This window comes from Leucoraja erinacea, chromosome 24 (genome assembly GCF_028641065.1).
Source record: "Leucoraja erinacea ecotype New England chromosome 24, Leri_hhj_1, whole genome shotgun sequence".
NCBI classification, from domain to species: Eukaryota; Metazoa; Chordata; class Chondrichthyes; order Rajiformes; family Rajidae; genus Leucoraja; species Leucoraja erinaceus.
The window spans coordinates 30,075,078-30,092,559 of NC_073400.1; the positions used below are offsets into that span (position 1 = coordinate 30,075,078).

General features: G+C 50.3%; 1 protein-coding gene across 2 annotated transcripts in view; it reads right to left on the minus strand.

The window, feature by feature from the left end:
* Positions 1 to 1,246: 1,246 nt before the first annotated feature.
* The window catches only part of slc45a3 (solute carrier family 45 member 3), a 99,405-nt gene continuing 83,169 nt past the window's right edge, over positions 1,247 to 17,482 (minus strand). For both annotated transcript variants that reach the window (XM_055654953.1, XM_055654954.1), the window contains exons 2-5: positions 15,971 to 16,441; positions 10,645 to 11,472; positions 6,499 to 6,764; positions 1,247 to 3,327 (exon numbers count right to left, since the gene is read on the minus strand). In XM_055654953.1, the coding sequence (XP_055510928.1) occupies positions 2,878 to 3,327; positions 6,499 to 6,764; positions 10,645 to 11,472; positions 15,971 to 16,139 (1,713 nt within the window). In that variant the 5' untranslated portion in view covers positions 16,140 to 16,441 and the 3' untranslated portion in view covers positions 1,247 to 2,877. The remainder of the gene's footprint in view (positions 3,328 to 6,498; positions 6,765 to 10,644; positions 11,473 to 15,970; positions 16,442 to 17,482) is intronic.

Below are 17,482 nucleotides of genomic sequence, written 5' to 3' on the forward strand. Positions count from 1 at the left end.
AACTTTGATAGATGTACCATTCACGGCAGCATTGGCGATGAAAGAGGTGGGGGTGGGGGTGGGGGGGGGGGGTGGGGGGGGGTAGGACAATTGCACAGCCAAAGGAGTTGTAACTAGAGACCAAAAGCATGGGGTCGTAAAACGAGAGGACCTTGTGACAGAACACGTTGGGAAAGATTTCCCTGACCGAGGAGTGCCTTGACATTGGGAAGAGTTGAGATAACAGCCATCGATGGAGATATGTGATCAGGTTGGCGGGTCCATGGACACCAACCAGGAGGGCGTAATGAATCTTGGGCCGATGTAGCGGGGGTCCTCCATTGACACCATGTCCAGAGGACCTTCGTCTGTGCTGTAAACCTCAGGAGTTCTCGCTTCTGCTTCAGGCCCTACAAGCGCATGTGGTCCCAGTGGAGATGTTGCCTCCATGGCCAAAGGCCATTTCTTACGCCAAGGAGCAAACGAGAACAGCGTCCATTTTCCTGTGGATTCCCTTTCCTTTATACATGGGATATAAATTGTCACTGTACAAAATATCTCTACAATATAAATACAGTATTCATAGATTTTTTTTAAAACAGTTGACAGGTCAGCAATTTTAACAAAAATAGATTTTTTTTTTTTAAGGCGAAATTATCAATTCTACCAAAAATAATATACCTTTTTTTTTCCCGAAGATGAATTATACAATTCTATAATTTAGCAATTGACAGATATAAGAAACTGGAGGTGAGTGATATGGACACCATTTATCATAAATACACTGCTGGTTTGTAGCAAGCCAATTTTGTAGACCGAGTGAGAAGTCACTTACATCAGCTTTGATATCATGAGGATGACAAAGTTGCCTTGGAGACAGCTGAAGAAAGTTATTAGTTTTGTTCATATTTAGAGACACAGGGCGGAAACAGGCCCATCGGCCCACCGAGTCCGCGCCGACCAGCCATCCCAGCACACTAATGCCCCTGTCCCACTTAGGAAACCTGAACGGAAGCCTCTGGAGACTTTGCGCCCCGCCCAAGGTTCCCGGAGGTTTTCGTCAGTCTCCCTACCTGCTTCCACTACCTGCAACCTCCGGCAACCACCTGCAACCTCCGGGAACCGCACGGAAACCTTGGGCGGGGCGCAAAGTCCTTGGGCGGGGCGCAAAGTCTCCAGAGGTTTCCGTTCAGGTTTCCTAAGTGGGACAGGGGGCATTAATGCCCCCTGTCCCACTTAGGAAACCTGAACGGAAACCTCTGGAGACTTTGCGCCCCGCCCAAGGACACTATCCTACAGGCACCAGGGACAAGTTACAATTATACCAAGCCCGTTAGCCGACACACCTGCACGTCTTTTGTGGAGTGAGGGAGGAGACCGGCGCACCCGGTGGAAACCCACGCAGGTCACAGGGAGAACGTGCAAACTCCGCACGGCCAGAACCCAGGGACTCTGGCGGTGTAAGTCTGCGACCGCAGCTGAATCAACTCCTCAGAATATCTTTTGGTTCGTTTTCCAAAGTAATTCCAGGTTGAGATTTGTAGGGGATGTGGGCAAAGCCACATTAGATCCGATATTTGCATCTTCCCATAAACTTTAGGCTCAGCAACTTAAGAGGCTGAAGGAGGGTCCCGACCCGAAACGCCACTTCCCCCACGTTCCCCAGAGACGCTGCCTGACCCGCTGAGTTACTCCAGCACTTTGTGTCTTTATTTGTAAGCCAGCATCTGCAGTTCCTTGTATCGAGCTTAGAATTCCCAACTTATTATAAAACATGATTGTACAAAGATTAGATGCACGAATGGATCCAAATATGAATTTGATAAAGTCGCAGATATCTGGGCTTAAAAAGCCAAACTTATATTAAATGGTTTTACAGAGATGAGAGAAATGAATTAATCCAAATACCAATTTGATAAAGAATATAGAAACGAGGAACTGCAGATGCTGTTTTTTTCCCCAAAGATATGATGGCAAGGTTGGAAGAAGGGTCCCCATCTGAAACGTCACCCAGAGATGCTGCCTGACCCGCTGAGTTCATAAGTTGTTAGAACCAATGAGTCCACCAAGTCTACTCTGCCATTCAACCATGGCTGATCTACCTTCCCCAGTCAACCCCATTCCCCTGCCTTCTCCCCATAACACCCATACTCCTGCACCTTGCGTCCACCTTACGGAGTTGATAAGTTGCAGAAGCCGAAAACTGAACCGTGTTCGAGATTCAAAATCAGAGTGTGGTATACCAATTATGGTATATGGACACACTGATCTGTTTTGTAGTAAATGCCTACTATGTTCTGTGTGCTGAAGCAAAGCAAGAATTTCATTGTCCGATACAGGGACACATGACAATAAACTCACTTGAACTTGAACTTGAGTTTCAAGAGAGGGTGGAGAATCAGCATTGCCCCGATTAACTCTGCATTCGGGTTTCATACGACAATTGTCGTTTTAGTTTAGTTTAGTGGTACGGCGCGGAAACAGGCCCGATGGCCCACCGACCCGCGCCGTCCAGCGATCCCCGTACACTAACACTGCCCTACACACACTAGGGACAATGTTTACATTCATACAATTACACCAAGCCAATTAACCTACCAACCAGTATGTCTTTGGAGTGTGGGAGGAAACTGGAGATCTCGGAGGAAACCCACGCAGGGGAGAACGTACAAACTCCGCACAGACAGCAACCCCGCATCGTTGATTACACTGCGGGTCGGGTCGGGTCGGGTCGGGTCCGTAGTCAGGATCGAACCCGGGTCTCTGGCGCTATGAGGCAGCGACTCTCCCCGCTGCGCCACCGTGCCGTGCTGGTAACCTTATGGCCCAAGTCAATATCACTCACCTCCAACCATCAGATCACCCCGACAGCGGAAAGACATTAATCCCTTCATCGCATCACGCTAAATATTTCTCTAAATCATTTTTATCAAAAACTACTTTGGTTGCGAAATAAATAGCCACCATCCCAAAGGTAGCGGCAGAGATCATGTAAGCGTTGACTGTCTGTGTAAACTGGACTATGGTGCCCATGAGCAGGGAGGGGATGACCTGAGAGAGAAGGAAAGCACTGTCCAGTATGGCTAGGTCAAGGCAGATCCCTCGTCCCATCGTGGCCGCTTCTACGTCGGCCGAGACCACCACCTCGCACTGAGACCCCCGGCTCTGCGGCCTCAAGCTCCTGTCAGGGAGGGGCCCCTTGGACGGTAACAGGGGCCCGCTGGCGATCAGGCTGCCATTTTGATTGTAGGACTTGTGGTTCAAGATTCCGTTCTGAGAAGGCGTCTTTTTCTCCCCCTGACAATTGGCGTCTGCGAGTTCGGTAGACTTGTGCTTGCAGAAAAATACCTGTGGGTGGGGGAGGGGGGTGGGGGAGAGGAGGAGGCAAGCAGAAAAAACTTTTTACAGATCAACAAAACCCAAGGAATACCTGATGGAAGTGTGTAAACTTACGAGAGAGTGCAGTTCAGTTTAGGAACGAACTGCAGATGGTGGTTTAAACTGAAGATAGACACCGGGTCTCGACTCGAAACGTCACCCATTCCTTCTCTACAGAGTTGCCGCCCAAAGATCCTCTAGCGAGCAAGATCGGCCACTCGACGAAATAGACGCAGTACGGTCATGGACAGATTCGTGGGTAATTTCCGGCCCCATTTCCGTAACCGGCTTCCGTCTCCGCACCAAAGACCCCGTAGCGGGGCAAAGATACTAGTGCGGAGACGGAAACCGGTTACGGAAACATCCTCGTAAAAATAAAGGTTATTTGGGAAAAATCTTCTCCTAATTTTCAGAATTATAATTTATTAACACAAACTGTTCCCCCTGCAACGTGATTACACTGCGGGTCGGGTCGGGTCGGGTCCGGTTACTGAAATGGATGAATAAAAAGCCCACGTTCCGTGCTGTTGCGTACTACACGTCAGCCCATTGCATTTAGAAGAAGTGGTCTATCTTGCTCCGCTATAAGATCTTTGATGCTGCCTGTCCCGCTGAGTTACTCCAGCTTTTTTGTGTCTATCTTTGTGTAGTTTAGTTTAGTTTAGAGATCCAGGGGGAAACAGGCCCTTCAGACCCCGCACATCAACACCATCCTACACACTAGGGGCCAAGTGACAATTTAACCAAGCCAATTATCCTACAAACCTGTACGTCTTTAGAGTGTGGGAGGAAACCGGAGCTCCTGGAGAAAACCCACACAGGTGACGGGGAGAGCGTGCAAACTCTGTACAGACAGCATCCGTAGTCGGGATCGAACCTGGAAGTCTCTAGCGCTGGAAGGCAGCAACTCTACCGCTGCGCCACCGTGCCGCTTATAGCTAAGGCAAACAGTCGGAACTTTACAGCGGTTCAGTGTCACAGTGGTAGAACCGCTGTCTCACACGATCATACACAGCTCAATAAGATCTCCCCTCATCCTCCTGCGCTTCAAGGAATAGAGTCCCAGCCTGCTCAACCTCTCCCTGTAGCTCAAACCTTCCAGTCCTGGCAACATCCTCGTAAATCTTCTCTGTACCCTTTCCAGCTTGACCGCATCTTTCTGGCGCAGCGGTAGAGTTGCTACCTTACAGCGCTTGCAGCGCCAGAGACCCCCGGTTCCATCCCGACTACGGGTGCTGCTGTCTGTACGGAGTTTGCATGTTCTCCCCGTGACCTGCGTGGGTTTTCTCCGAGATCTTCGGTTTCCTCCCACACTCCAAAGACGTGCAGGTTTGTAGGTTAATTGGCTTGGTGTCAATGTAAATTGTCCCTAGTGTGTGTAGGGTAGTGTTAGTGTGTGGGGATCGCTGGTCAGTGTGGACTCGGTGGGCCGAAGGGCCTGTTCTGAGCTAAACTAAACACCATGCCCAAACTGAACAAAATACTCTAAAATGTGGGTACACAAAAAAGCTGGAGAAACTCAGCGGGTGCAGCAGCATCTATGGAGCGAAGGAAATAGGCGACGTTTCGGGCCGAGACCCTCTAAAATGTTGTCCTGGGATGGTTCCTGCCCACAAGTGTGGTCTGTGTGTGAACTTTCCCCACGACATCCCTGCAGTGTTAGTTTGCTAACAACTCCGATGTCTGCTGTTCCTTGTGTCTCCACTTACTGATATTATCACCAAAATACCTTTCAACGTCTGCTTATTAAACACTGACACTTAAATCAATGTAAAGTGGTACTGGCTCCAGCTATTGATCCAGTTGGCAAACCTTCTGCAGTAAATGTAATTAAAGGTCTCTCAGGAAGAGAATGGAGAATGTGCATCAGATGGTGATATACACAAGGAAAAGTAAAGATCATAAGGCAAAGGAGCAGAATCTGGTCATTCAGACCAACAAACCTGCCCTTCCATTCAATCATGGCTGATCTATTTCTCCCTCTCAACCCCATTCTCTTGCCTTCTCTTTGCAACCTTTAACGCCTTTACTAATCAAACACCTAGCAATCTGGAGACCCAGGTTCAATCCTGGCAGAAGGAGAAAAAGAAATATAACACAATTAGCTGGTCTGGGAACATTTGGATGCATTGGGACATGGATAGGAAAGGTTTAGAGGGAAATGGACCAAATCCAGGCAAATGGGACTAGCTGAGATGGGGCATCTTTGTCAGCACGGACGAGTTGGGCCAAAGCGCCTGTTCCCATGCCGTAGGACTCCACTTTCTAAGCAGGCTTCGGAAGTTCTGCATTTGAAAGAGAGTTAGATAGAGCTCTTAGGGCTAATGGAATCAAGGGCTATGTGGGTGGGGGAGAAGGCAGGAACGGGGTACAGATTGTGGATGATCAGCCATGATCACATTGAATGGTGGTGCTGGCTCGAAGGGCCGAATGGCCTACTCCTGCACCTATTGTCTATGTACCTATGTATCTATGTATGTCCCCAACAACTCTCACCGACTTCTACAGATGCGCCGTAGAAAGCACTTTATCGGGATGCATCGCAGCACGGTTTGGGAACAGCTCCATCCAAGACAACGAGAGATTACAGAGAATTGTGGACACAGCCCAGACCATCACACAAACCAACCTCCCTTCCCTCGACTCCACCTACACCTCACGCTGCCTCGGCAAGGCCAGCAGCATCATCAAGGATGAGTCACACCCTCTTCCCCCCCTCTCCCGTCGGGCACGAGGTACAGAAGTGTGAAAACGCACAACTCTAGACTCATGGACTGTTTCTTCCCAGCTGTGATAAGGCAAGTGTACCATCCTATCACCAACTAGAGAGCAGTCCTGAGCCATGCTATACCCCACTGGACAGAATTCCACAGATTCACCACTCTGTTTTTCTCATCTCGGTCCTAAAAGATTTCCCTCTTATCCTTAAACTGTGTGACCCCTTGTCCTGGACTTCCCCAACATCTGGAACAATCTTCCTGCATCTAGCCTGTCCAACCCCTTAAGAATGTTGTAAGTTTCTATAGATGCCGTCTGTCCCGCTGCATCTCTGTGCGTCTATCTTCGGTCTAAACCAGCATCAGCAGTTCCTTCCATCCCGCACCTCACCGGCCGTGGCGAGGTCTCATCGAGTGTACTGACCTGTTTCTCCTTGTGGTAGAGGGAGTTGAGGGTGTACGGCAGGATCTGGAGCGTGGAGTAGGTGAAGCCGGTTAAGGCCGACATGGCTGTCACCAGCACCACGCTCTTCGAAAGGCACATGACGATGGCGGTCGCGGTGAAGAAGGCAATGCTGGCCAGGTAGACGGTTTTGCTGCCAAACCGTGTCACCAGCCTGTCCATGATGGTGGAGCAGAAGATCGAGAACGCACACTGCAGGAAGAGTCCGATGCTCCCCATCCGCACCCCTGCAGGGGGAGAAACAGGAACGTGGGTCAGTAGACAATAGACAATAGACAATAGGTGCAGGAGTCGGCCATTCGGCCCTTCGAGCCAGCACCGCCATTCAATGTGATCATGGCTGATCATCCCCAATCAGTACCCCGTTCCTGCCTTCTCCCCATATCCCCTGACTCCGCTATTTTTTAAGAGCCCTATCCGGCTCTCTCTTGAAAGCATCCAGAGAACCTGCCTCCACCGCCCTCTGAGGCAGAGAATTCCACAGACTCACCACCCTCTGTGAGAAAAAGTGTTTCCTCGTCTCCGTTCTAAATTGCTTACCCCTTATACTTAAACTGTGTGTGGCCCCTGGTTCTGGACTCCCCCAACATCGGGAACATGTTTCCTGCCTCTAGCGTGTCCAAGCCCTTAGCAATCTTGTTGGCTCTTGGTCAAACGCTGAAAACCCAAAACTAATCTCTGGTATTTGTTTATTTGCAGTCTCCATGGAGAATACAATCCGCCTCCAGTCCTGGCAGAAGAATGCAGAAGAAATTTTAAAATAAAATCATCGAGTCATACAACATGGACACAGACCCTTCAGCCCATCTCGTGACCTGATTGTTTTTGTGTGCAGAGTCATAGAGTGATACAGTGTGGAAACAGGCCCTTCAGCCCCAGCTTGCCCACACCGACCAACACGTCCCATCTACACCTGCCCATGTTTGGCCCATATCCCTCTAAACCTGTCCCATCCACGCACCTGTCCAAATGTTTCTTAAAAGTTGGGATAGTACCAGCCTCAACTAGATCCTCTGGCAGCTTGTTCCATCCTCCCACCGCCCTTTGTGTAAAAAATTGGTACCCCTCAGGTTCCTATTAAATCTTTCCCCCCTCACCTTAAACCCATGTCCTCTGGTTCTCGATTCCCCTTCTCTGGGCAAGAGACTCTGTCTTAGTCTGAAGAAGTGTTTTGGCCCGAAACGTTGCCTATTTCCTTCGCTCCTTAGATGCTGCCTGCACCCGCTGAGTTTCTCCAGCACTTTTGTCTATCTTCGATTTTCCAGCATCTGCAGTTCCTTCTTAAAGACTCCGTTTCATCTCTCTTTCCCTCCTTCCCCCCCCGCCTCCCCTTTTACTCCAATTAGTCTCAAGAAGGATCCTGACCTGAAACGTCACCTGTCCATTGTGACAAGACAGCACACAGCTAAAGTTTTTCACTTCATGTGGTATTAAACCAAACTAAACTAAACCATTCCCTCCCCAGATGCTGCCTGACCCGCTGAGTTTCTCCACCACTTTGTGTTTTGCTCGCGGTTTGGTAACTTGGCTTCCAGCATCCCTGGCTAATGTATGTCCTGGTCAATATTCCCAGATTCAGGGACAGTTTCTTCCCGGCTGTTATCAGGCAACTGAACCATCCTACCACAACCAGCGAGCACTGCTGAACTACTATCTACCACATTGGAGACCCTCGGACTATCTACCTACCTTGCATCATTATTTATCATGTGTCCGTACATTGTGAATGGATCGGTTGTAATAATGTTGTCATGTAGACTTACACGCAACAAAGGATTTTTTGCTGTACCTCGGCACACGTGACAATAAACATGTATTTCTCCATTCTCCGCACCAACATGCGTGCCCGGGAGTGGCAGCGAAGAAATGAATGTGTTTGCTCTAGGAACTGAGAGTGGCACGGTGGTAGAGTTGCTGCCTTACAGCGCCAGAGACCCGGGTTCGATCCTGACTACGGGTGCTGTCTGTACGTTCTCCCCGTGACCTGCGTGGGTCTTCTACGAGACCTTCGGTTTCCTCCCACACTCCAAAGTTTGTAAGTTAATTAGCTTGGTACAATTGTTGTTTGTGTGTGTGTGTGTGTGTGTGTGTGTGTGTGTGTGTGTGTGTGTGTGTGTGTGTGTGTGTGTGTGTGTGTGTGTGTGTGTGTGTGTGTGTGTGTGTGTGTGTGTGTGTGTGTGTGTGTGTGTGTGTGTGTGTGTATGTGTGTGTGTGTGTGTGTGTGTGTGTGTGTGTGTGTGTGTGTGTGTGTGTGTATATGTGTGTGTGTATGTGTGTGTGTATATGTGTGTGTGTGTGTGTGTGTGTGTGTGTGTGTGTGTGTGTGTGTGTGTGTGTGTATATGTGTATGTATATGTGTGTGTGTGTGTGTGTGTGTGTGTGTGTGTGTGTGTGTGTGTGTGTGTGTATGTGTGTGTGTGTGTGTGTGTGTGTGTGTGTGTGTGTGTGTGTGTGTGTGTGTGTGTGTGTGTGTGTGTGTCTGTATATGTGTGTGTGTGTGTGTGTGTGTGTGTGTGTGTGTGTGTGTGTATGTGTGTGTGTATGTGTGTGTGTGTGTCTGTGTGTGTGTGTGTGTGTGTGTGTGTGTGTGTGTGTGTGTATATATGTCTGTGTGTGTGTATGTCTGTGTGTGTGTGTGTGTGTGTGTGTGTGTGTGTGTGTGTGGGGATCGCTGGTCGGCACAGACTCGTTGGGCCGAAGGGCCTGTTTCCGCGCTGTGTCTCTAAACTAAACTGCAGTTTTCTCTGGTCCAATGCTGGATCTTGTTATCTGGACTAGTGCCAAGAGAAAAATGGCTTACATTCCCCTTTCATGTGAATAGAACCATCTGAATGCCAAGACCATTCGATTTCAATGCAAGCTGGGACACAATGTGCTTATTAAGTGTTACTTCACAAAGTGACATTGCACAGACATGTAAAGAAAATTCGGAATGCTGATCTCTTTTAACACACGGGTGGTGAGCTGAGCTGAGCTGGTAAAGCAGTTTTGGGCCCCGTATCTGAGGTAGGATGTGCTGGTGTTGGAGAGAGCCCAGAGAAGGTTTACCAGAATGGTCACAGAGGCCGGTTCTCTGGATACATTCAAGAGAGAGCTAGATAGGGCTCATAAAGATAGCGGGGTCAGGCGATATGGGGAGAAGGCAGGAACGGGGTACTGATTGGGGATGAGCAGCCACGATCACATTGAATGGCGGTGCTGGCTCGAAGGGCCGAATGGCCTAGTCCTGCACCTATTGTCTATTGTCTATTGATACAGTAGGTTTTCCATGAAGACTTAAAGTGCTGCAATTGAGTTTGTAATCGTTTTGATTGATTGATTGAAAGATAGTTTAGTTTAGTTTATGGTCGCATGTGCCCAGGAGGTGAGGAGGAATTTCTTTAGTCAGAGGGTGGTGAATCTGTGGGATTCATTGCCACAGAAGGCTGTGGAGGCCAAGTCAATGGATATTTTCCAGGCAGAGATACATTGATTCTTGATTAGTACAGGTGTCAGGGGTTATGGGGAGAAGGCAGGAGAATGGGGTTGAGAGGGAATGATGAATCAGGCATGATTGAATGGTGGAGTAGACTTGATGGGCCGAATGGCCTAATTCTGATCCTAGAAGTTTGGTGGTGAAGTTACATAGAAACATAGAAGCATAGGTCTCCTCCTGCACCTATTTTCTATGGGTTTTTTTCACAGAGAGTGATGAATCTCTGGAATTCTCTGCCACAGAAGGTAGTTGAGGCCACAGTTCATTGGCTATATTTAAGAGGGAGTTAGATGTGGCCCTTGTGGCTAAAGGGATCAGGGAGGATGGAGAGAAGGCAGGGATGGGATACTGAGTTGGATGATCAGCCATGATCATATTGAATGGCGGTGCAGGCTCGAAGGGCCGAATGGCCTACTCCTGCACCTATTTTCTATGTTTCTATGTAACTTCACCACCAAACTTGCTCATAAATTCTCCGAATAGAGTTGAACTTCATGTGTCTGATGACTGGAGCCATGATCGCATTGAATGGCGGTACCGGCTCGAAGGGCCGAATGGCCTGCACCTGTTGCCTATTGTGTCCCGTGAACGTGGAGCTTTCTCTCCAAGGGTCTCGTGCTGAGACCACCCACCGTCATCGTAGCGCCGCCTGGCCTCGCTGCCGGGGGCTGCGTTGGGGACGCCCTGGTAGAGACCCTCGCCCACAAAGTCGGTGTAGAACATCATGAAAGTCATGAGGGCCATCCAGCTGTAGAACTCGGCCACCACCAGGTGGCGCGTGACCCTGGGGATGCGGTAGTAGAGGTGGTACAGTTTGGGGATGAGAGTGCAGCAGTTCCTCAGCACGAGGACGGAGTGCCGGGCGCGGAACAGCGCGCTGGTGCCGCAGCAGCAGCTGCGCCGGGCCAGGGGCTTGATGACCACGGCCTCCTTGGGCGAGAGGTCCGCCAGCGCGTCCGGCCCGCCGTAGGTCTCCTCCGTCACGAAGAAGGTGGCGCAGACGCACACCAGGAAGATGGCGGCCAGCAGCGAGAAGAGGCAGTCCTCGTGCTCGCCCAGGTACGAGGACAGGAAGGTCTTCCTCCAGTCGATGGCCATCAGGAGGTAGCCGATGCAGCCGCCCAGGCTGATCATGAAGGAGTACATGGAGAAGGCCCGCCGGCACTCCTCGGTGTCGTGGAACAGATCGGACAGCAGGGCCTCCAGCGGTGTGAAGCACACCTGGCCGCAGAAGTCCAGCATGCAGATGCCCACGATCAGGAAGATCACGTCCGCCGGGTAGTCCTTCGGGCTGAAGGCCGCGGCCAGCCGGCTGGCGTGGGGGATGATGAACAGGCTGAGCAGGACGCCCAGGCACAGGCCCCAGATGAAGGGGCGGCGCCGGCCGTAGCGGCTGGTCCAGTGGTCACTGGCCGAACCGATCATCGGAACAAAGATCAATCCCAGCACTGGTCCAATCCCTGAGGAGAAGAGACAAGAGTTTAATCGACACACGTCCCCGAACTCAACAACAATTACATGGTGTGTGGGAAAGAACTGCAGACGGTAGACACTAAATGACAATAGGCAATAGGTGCAGGAGTAGAGGCCATTCAGCCCTTCGAGCTAGCACCGCCATTCAATGTGATCACGGCACCGCCATTCAATGTGATCATGGCTGATCATCCCCAATCAGTGCCCCGTTCCTGCCATCTCGACCCGAAACGTCACCCATTCCATCGCTCATAGAAACATAGAAACATAGAAATTAGGTGCAGGAGTAGGCCATTCGGCCCTTCGAGCCTGCACCGCCATTTAATATGATCATGGCTGATCATCTAACTCAGTATCCCGTACCTGCCTTTTCTCCATACCCTCTGATCCCCTTGGCCACAAGGGCCACATCTAACTCCCTCTTAAATATAGCCAATGAACTGGCCTCAACTACCCTCTGTGGTGCCTCATGCTGAGTTTCTCCAGCACTTTGAGTCTGCCTTCGATTTTACCAGCATCTGCAGTTCTTTCTTAGACAATAGACAACAGACAATAGGTGCAGGAGTAGGCCATTCAGCCATTCGAACCAGCACCACCATTCAATGTGATCATGGTTGATCATCTCCAATCAGTACCCCGTTCCTGCCTTCTCCCCATATCCTGACTCCGCTATCTTTAAGAGCCCTATCCCGTTCTCTCGTGAAAGCATCCAGAGAACCTGCCACCACCGCCCTCTGAGGCAGAGAATTCCACAGACTCACCACTCTCTGTGAGAAAAAGTGTTTTCTCGTCTCCGTTCTAAATAGCTTACTCCTTATTCTTAAACTGTGTGGCCCCTGGTTCTGGACTCCCCCAACATCGGGAACATGTTTCCTGCCTCTAGCGTGTCCAAACCCTTAACAAACTTATATGTTTCAATGAGATTCCTTCTCATCCTTCTAAACTCCAGAGTGTACAAGCCCAGCTGCTCCATTCTCTCAGCATATGACAGTCCCGCCATCCTGGGAATTAACCTTGTAAACCTACGCTGCACTCCCTCAACAGCAAGAATGTCCTTCCTCAAATTAGGGGACCAAAACTGCTCACATTGTGTTAATGTGCGGGGATCGCTGGTCGGTGCGGACTAGGTGGGCCGAAGGGCCTGTTTCCGCGCTGTATCTCTGAAACTAAACTAAACCACGCCTCACTGGTAAAGTTTTGAAGTATGGAGAAATGGAGAGGACGCATTTGTTGAGAAAAATAGAAATGTTGGTCATGCCTAAAGAGGCAGGAAATCAGGTGAATCAGAGTCAAATGATGCAGGTTTACCAGGTCAACAATTTCGATGAAAGAGACTTCATGGGTCAGAAAAGCAATTGAAATTGTTAACAAAAGCACGGTGTTGATTCAAACGTCACGAAACTGTGCTGTACCTACCTAGGTCTGGTCAGTTTGCAGGTCAGTTTCAATCAGTTTCAATACCATCAATCAGTGGTTAGAAGCCTCGGGATCTACACAAGAACATATGATACACAGCGCCAGAAACCCGGGTTCACTCTCGATCTTGGCTGCAAAACGTTGTGGACACTGCCCGTAGGGTTCTGAACTTCCCCGCCATCGAAGGGATCTACAGGAGTCGCTGCCTCAAAAAGGCAGCCAGCATCGTCAGATGCCCTCATTATCATGGCCATGCTCTCAGTTCGTTTGGGAAGGAGATGAGGAGAAATGTCTTCAGTCAGAGGGTGGTGAATCTGTGGAATTCTTTGCCACAGGAAGCTGTGGTGGCCAAGTCAGTGGATATTTTTAAGCAGAGATAGCTAGATTCTTGATTAGACTGGGTGTCAGAGGTTATGGGGAGAAGGCAGGAGAATGGGGTTCGGAGGGAGAGATAGATCAGCCGTGATTGAATTGTCCTACCTGGGGCATATGACAATGAAATAGACTTGAAGGGCCGAATGGCCTAATTCCGCTCCTATCACTTATGAACTTACGAATAATTCTCCAGACAACCGAGGCATTCTTGCGCTGCCTAGCAACAACCGAGGCAGGGGGCGCTGCAATGGCGGCAGCCCTGTCAGCAGCGCGTTCGTTTTTTCAACTTTTTTAATTTTTTTAGTATGTTTTAAAGTATGTTTTTAATGTTTCTTTGTGTGTTTTGTGTGGGGGGTGGTGTGGGGGGGTGAGGGGGAAACCGTTTTGGCCGCCTCCTCCACGGAGAGGCGACTTTTTCCAGGTCGCCTCCCCCATGGCCTAACAACAAGGATCGGCGCGGCCTTTCCCGGAGACACGCCCGGGGCTTCAGCGGCGGGCACAGCGTGGACTCTCGGCGTGGAGCGGGTGAGCCCTTCGCTGGCCCGGGGCAGCCGGCAGCCTGAAACTGCGCGCGGTCTGCACAGCTCCAGCTGGCGCGGCGTCTACAGCCCGGGATCCCTCGTGGGGGACCCGGGGGAAGAAGAAGCCGTCACTGCCGGCCCGCGGCCAACTTCTACCGCGGGTCCGGCATGGACTTACCATCACCCCTGGAGGGGAGCTTCGACCGCCGGCCCTGCCGTCTGCGGTGCTTCTGGCTACGGCGCGGCGGGAACCTTAAATCTTCGACCGCCGGCCTGCGGCCTACACCAGCCTGAAGCCGCGGTCTCCAGTGGGGAAGAGCCGATCCTGGACTTACCTTGCCTTTGACTTTGTCCCTTACCATCTGGACGCCCGCAGCAACGGCTGCGGAGGGTGGAGGTCCCGACCACGGGGGAAAATGGAGGAGGACTGGCCAAGTTCTGTGCCTTCCACCACAGTGATGAATGCTGTGGTGGATGTTTGTGTTACATTTTTATTGTGGTTGTGTGTTCTTTATTACTGTACCGCTGCTGACAACCCAAATTCCACCGACCCTGGTTGTGTGGCAATAAATTCTATCAAATTCACTCAAACCAAACTCACTGCCAACTGGATCTGGCTCTTGAGGTAACTCGCATTTGCTAGTTAGCTGCTTAGAAAAAGGCCAACAAATTGTTTTTTTGGGAGAACAATGTGAAAGTTAGAGGATAATTGGCGGCCTTCAGTAACCATAACAACAAATGATGAGAAATATTTGCAAGTTGGCCACAGTTTGAAGACATTTGTACCAAGAGGGTTCCAAGGCCGAGTCCGATCAGATTACTGGTCGCCCTTACCAAACTAGTCTGTCGCTCAGTCACATCTGATGGGGCCCATTTGAAGGGTTTCCATCTTGGCTTGCCATTAAAATGATATTGAGCTCTTTTAGTGCTCTAGCTTTTGAATGAGCTGAACTGAGGGCTGAATGACGGCTTTGTGCTGGCAGGAACAGGTTTTATTGAGAAAGAGGGGAACTGCAAGACGGGAACCTTTCCTCCGCTGGTCCTCCTTGAAGCAAACGTGTATTGGGAGATGCTGCATGGGGCAGCACGGTGGCGCAGCGGTAGAGTTGCTGCCTCACGCCACCAGAGGCCCGGGTTCGATCCCCGCTACGGAGTTTGTACGCAAATTCACTTCACCGCACCTTCGGGTGCATGTGACAAATAAAATAGGCTTTTACATTGATATTCTCCCCGTGACCTGCGTGGGTTTTCTCCGAGATCCTCTCTTTCCTCCCACACTCCAAAGACGACCAGGCTTGTAGGCTAATTGGCTTGGCGAATATAAAAATTGTGTAGGATAGTGTTAAGATGCAAGGATCGGTGGTCGGCACGGACTCGGTGGGGCCGAAGGGCCTGTTTCCACGCTGTATCTCTAAACGAAGCTGCAACAATGACCTCCCAACCTCTAAACTCGTATCTCTGCCGGATGAGTTAAACTAAACTAAACTACAGAGTGACCTCCCAACTTCTAACCCCTGCTTGGACTGTTGTAAACAGACCATTACCTGTTTATTTGCGCTTCATCTGCTTATTTATAGATGTGTGTATATATTTATATAATGGTATATGGACACACTGATCTGTTCTGTATTCATGCCTACTATATTCTGTGGTGCTGAAGCAAAGCAAGAATTTCATTGTCCTTATAGAAACATAGTAAATAGGTGCAGGAGTAATAATAATAATAATAATCTTATTTATATAGCACATTTTTAGTCAACTTGCATTGACCCCAAAGTGCTTCACATAATTACATTACATTCACACACAGGCAAAGGTGGGTGAAGTGTCTTGCCCCAAGGACACAACGACAGTATGCACTCCAAGCGGGATTTGAACCGGCTACCTTCCGGTCGCCAGCCGAACACTTAGCCCATTGCGCCATCATTCGGCCCTTCGAGCCTGCACTGCCATTCAATATGATCATGGCTGATCATTCAACTCAGTATCCTGTACCTGCCTTCTCTCCATACCCCCTGATCCCTTTAGCCACAAGGGCCACATCTAACTCCCTCTTAAATATAGCCAATGAACTGGCCTCAACTACCGTTCTGGGACACATGACGATAAACTCTCTTGACTTGACTGCCTTCTTGACCACCTGGGTTATGGTTGACGGACTTACTGTACTCACCCAACACCATGGTCATGTACTTCTCCTGGACCTCAGCCTTGAGTAGCAGTGGTGGGACAAAGGTGATGCCAGCAGCCACACAGATCTCCAGGCCGCATGTCAGCATGTTGAGGAGCAGCAGCTGGGACCTCTTCTTGTGGGAAAGCAGGTTGGGTTGGGGCTTCTCCATCACGAGGAGGCTTCTAGATCGCGTCGGAGCCAAAATGCAGAGTTAAAATCTCCTCGCCCCATTTCACAAATGTCCTGCAGCTCACACAGTCGCTCACGCCACAAGAGTGGAGAGTTCTTCTCGCGGTTGGCATGGCGGTGAATGGCCCCATGTTCAGGCGCTGACAATCCGGGAAGGTCGACCAACCGATCGCCGATGTACACAGTCCATGGTCTTGGCAAAAAAAAAAAAAAGCCCTTGAACTTCACACCCCCCCCCGCACTCCCCAACCTCAAGACGTCAGAAGGTTCGTGATGGATTCTCTGTGGGTAAAAAGAAAGAGATTTTAACTCGTGATGTTTCAGTAGCCGATTCATTGTCCATTTACCGACAAGAGTTAGGAGTGTTTTATTTTGACTTTAGAGAGACACTGTGCGGAAACAGGCCCTTCGGCCCAGTGAGTCTACACTGACCACCGATCCCCGCACTCTATCACTATACACACGTTAGGGACAATTTACTATTTTTTGTTTACCGAAGCCAATTAATCTGCAAACCTGTAGGTGTTTGGAGTGCGGGAGGGAACCGGAGCACCCGGAGAAAACGCCCGCAGGTCACAGGGAGAACGTACAAACTCCGCACAGGCAGCGGCCGTGGTCGGGATCGAACCCGGGTCTCTGGTGCTGTGAGGCAGCAACTCTACCCGCTGCTCCACCGTGCCCCCATTCCAGAGACAAAGTCCAATGTCCGCAATGGGGCAGAGGTGAATCGGACAGCACCCCAGCTTATGGAAGGACCGTTCAGAAGCCTGATAGCAGAGGGGAAGAAGCTGTTACTGAGTCTGGTGGTGCGCGCTTCCAAGCTTCTGTACCTTCTGCCGGACGGGAGCGGGGAGAAGAAGGAATGACCGGGGTGGGACAAGTCTTTGATTCTGTTGGCTGCTTTTCCGAGTCAGCGTGAAGTGTCGATGGAGTGGACAGTAGAGAGTAGCCAAACGCTAATGGGGCGCCTGCCTTTTGCCAAAGACTGGTCCAGAGTGCGTGTTTCTGTGTAGGAAGGAATTGCAGGTGCTGGTTTCAACTGAAGATAGACACAAAAAGCTGGAGTAACTCAGCGGGACAGGCAGCATCTCTGGAGAGAAGGAATGGGTGACGTTTCGGGTCGAGACCCAACTTCAGTGAAGGTGACAACTCTGCTGATCTGAGTCATCTCGTTGTTTGCTAACTGAATCGCCCAGGAATGGTCCGATAACACAGTGGAGCAGCGGTAGAGTTGCTGCCTTACAGCGGCAGAGACCCGGGTTCGATCCCAACCACAGGCGCTGTCTGTATGGAGTTTGCACGTTCTCCCTGTGACCATGTTCT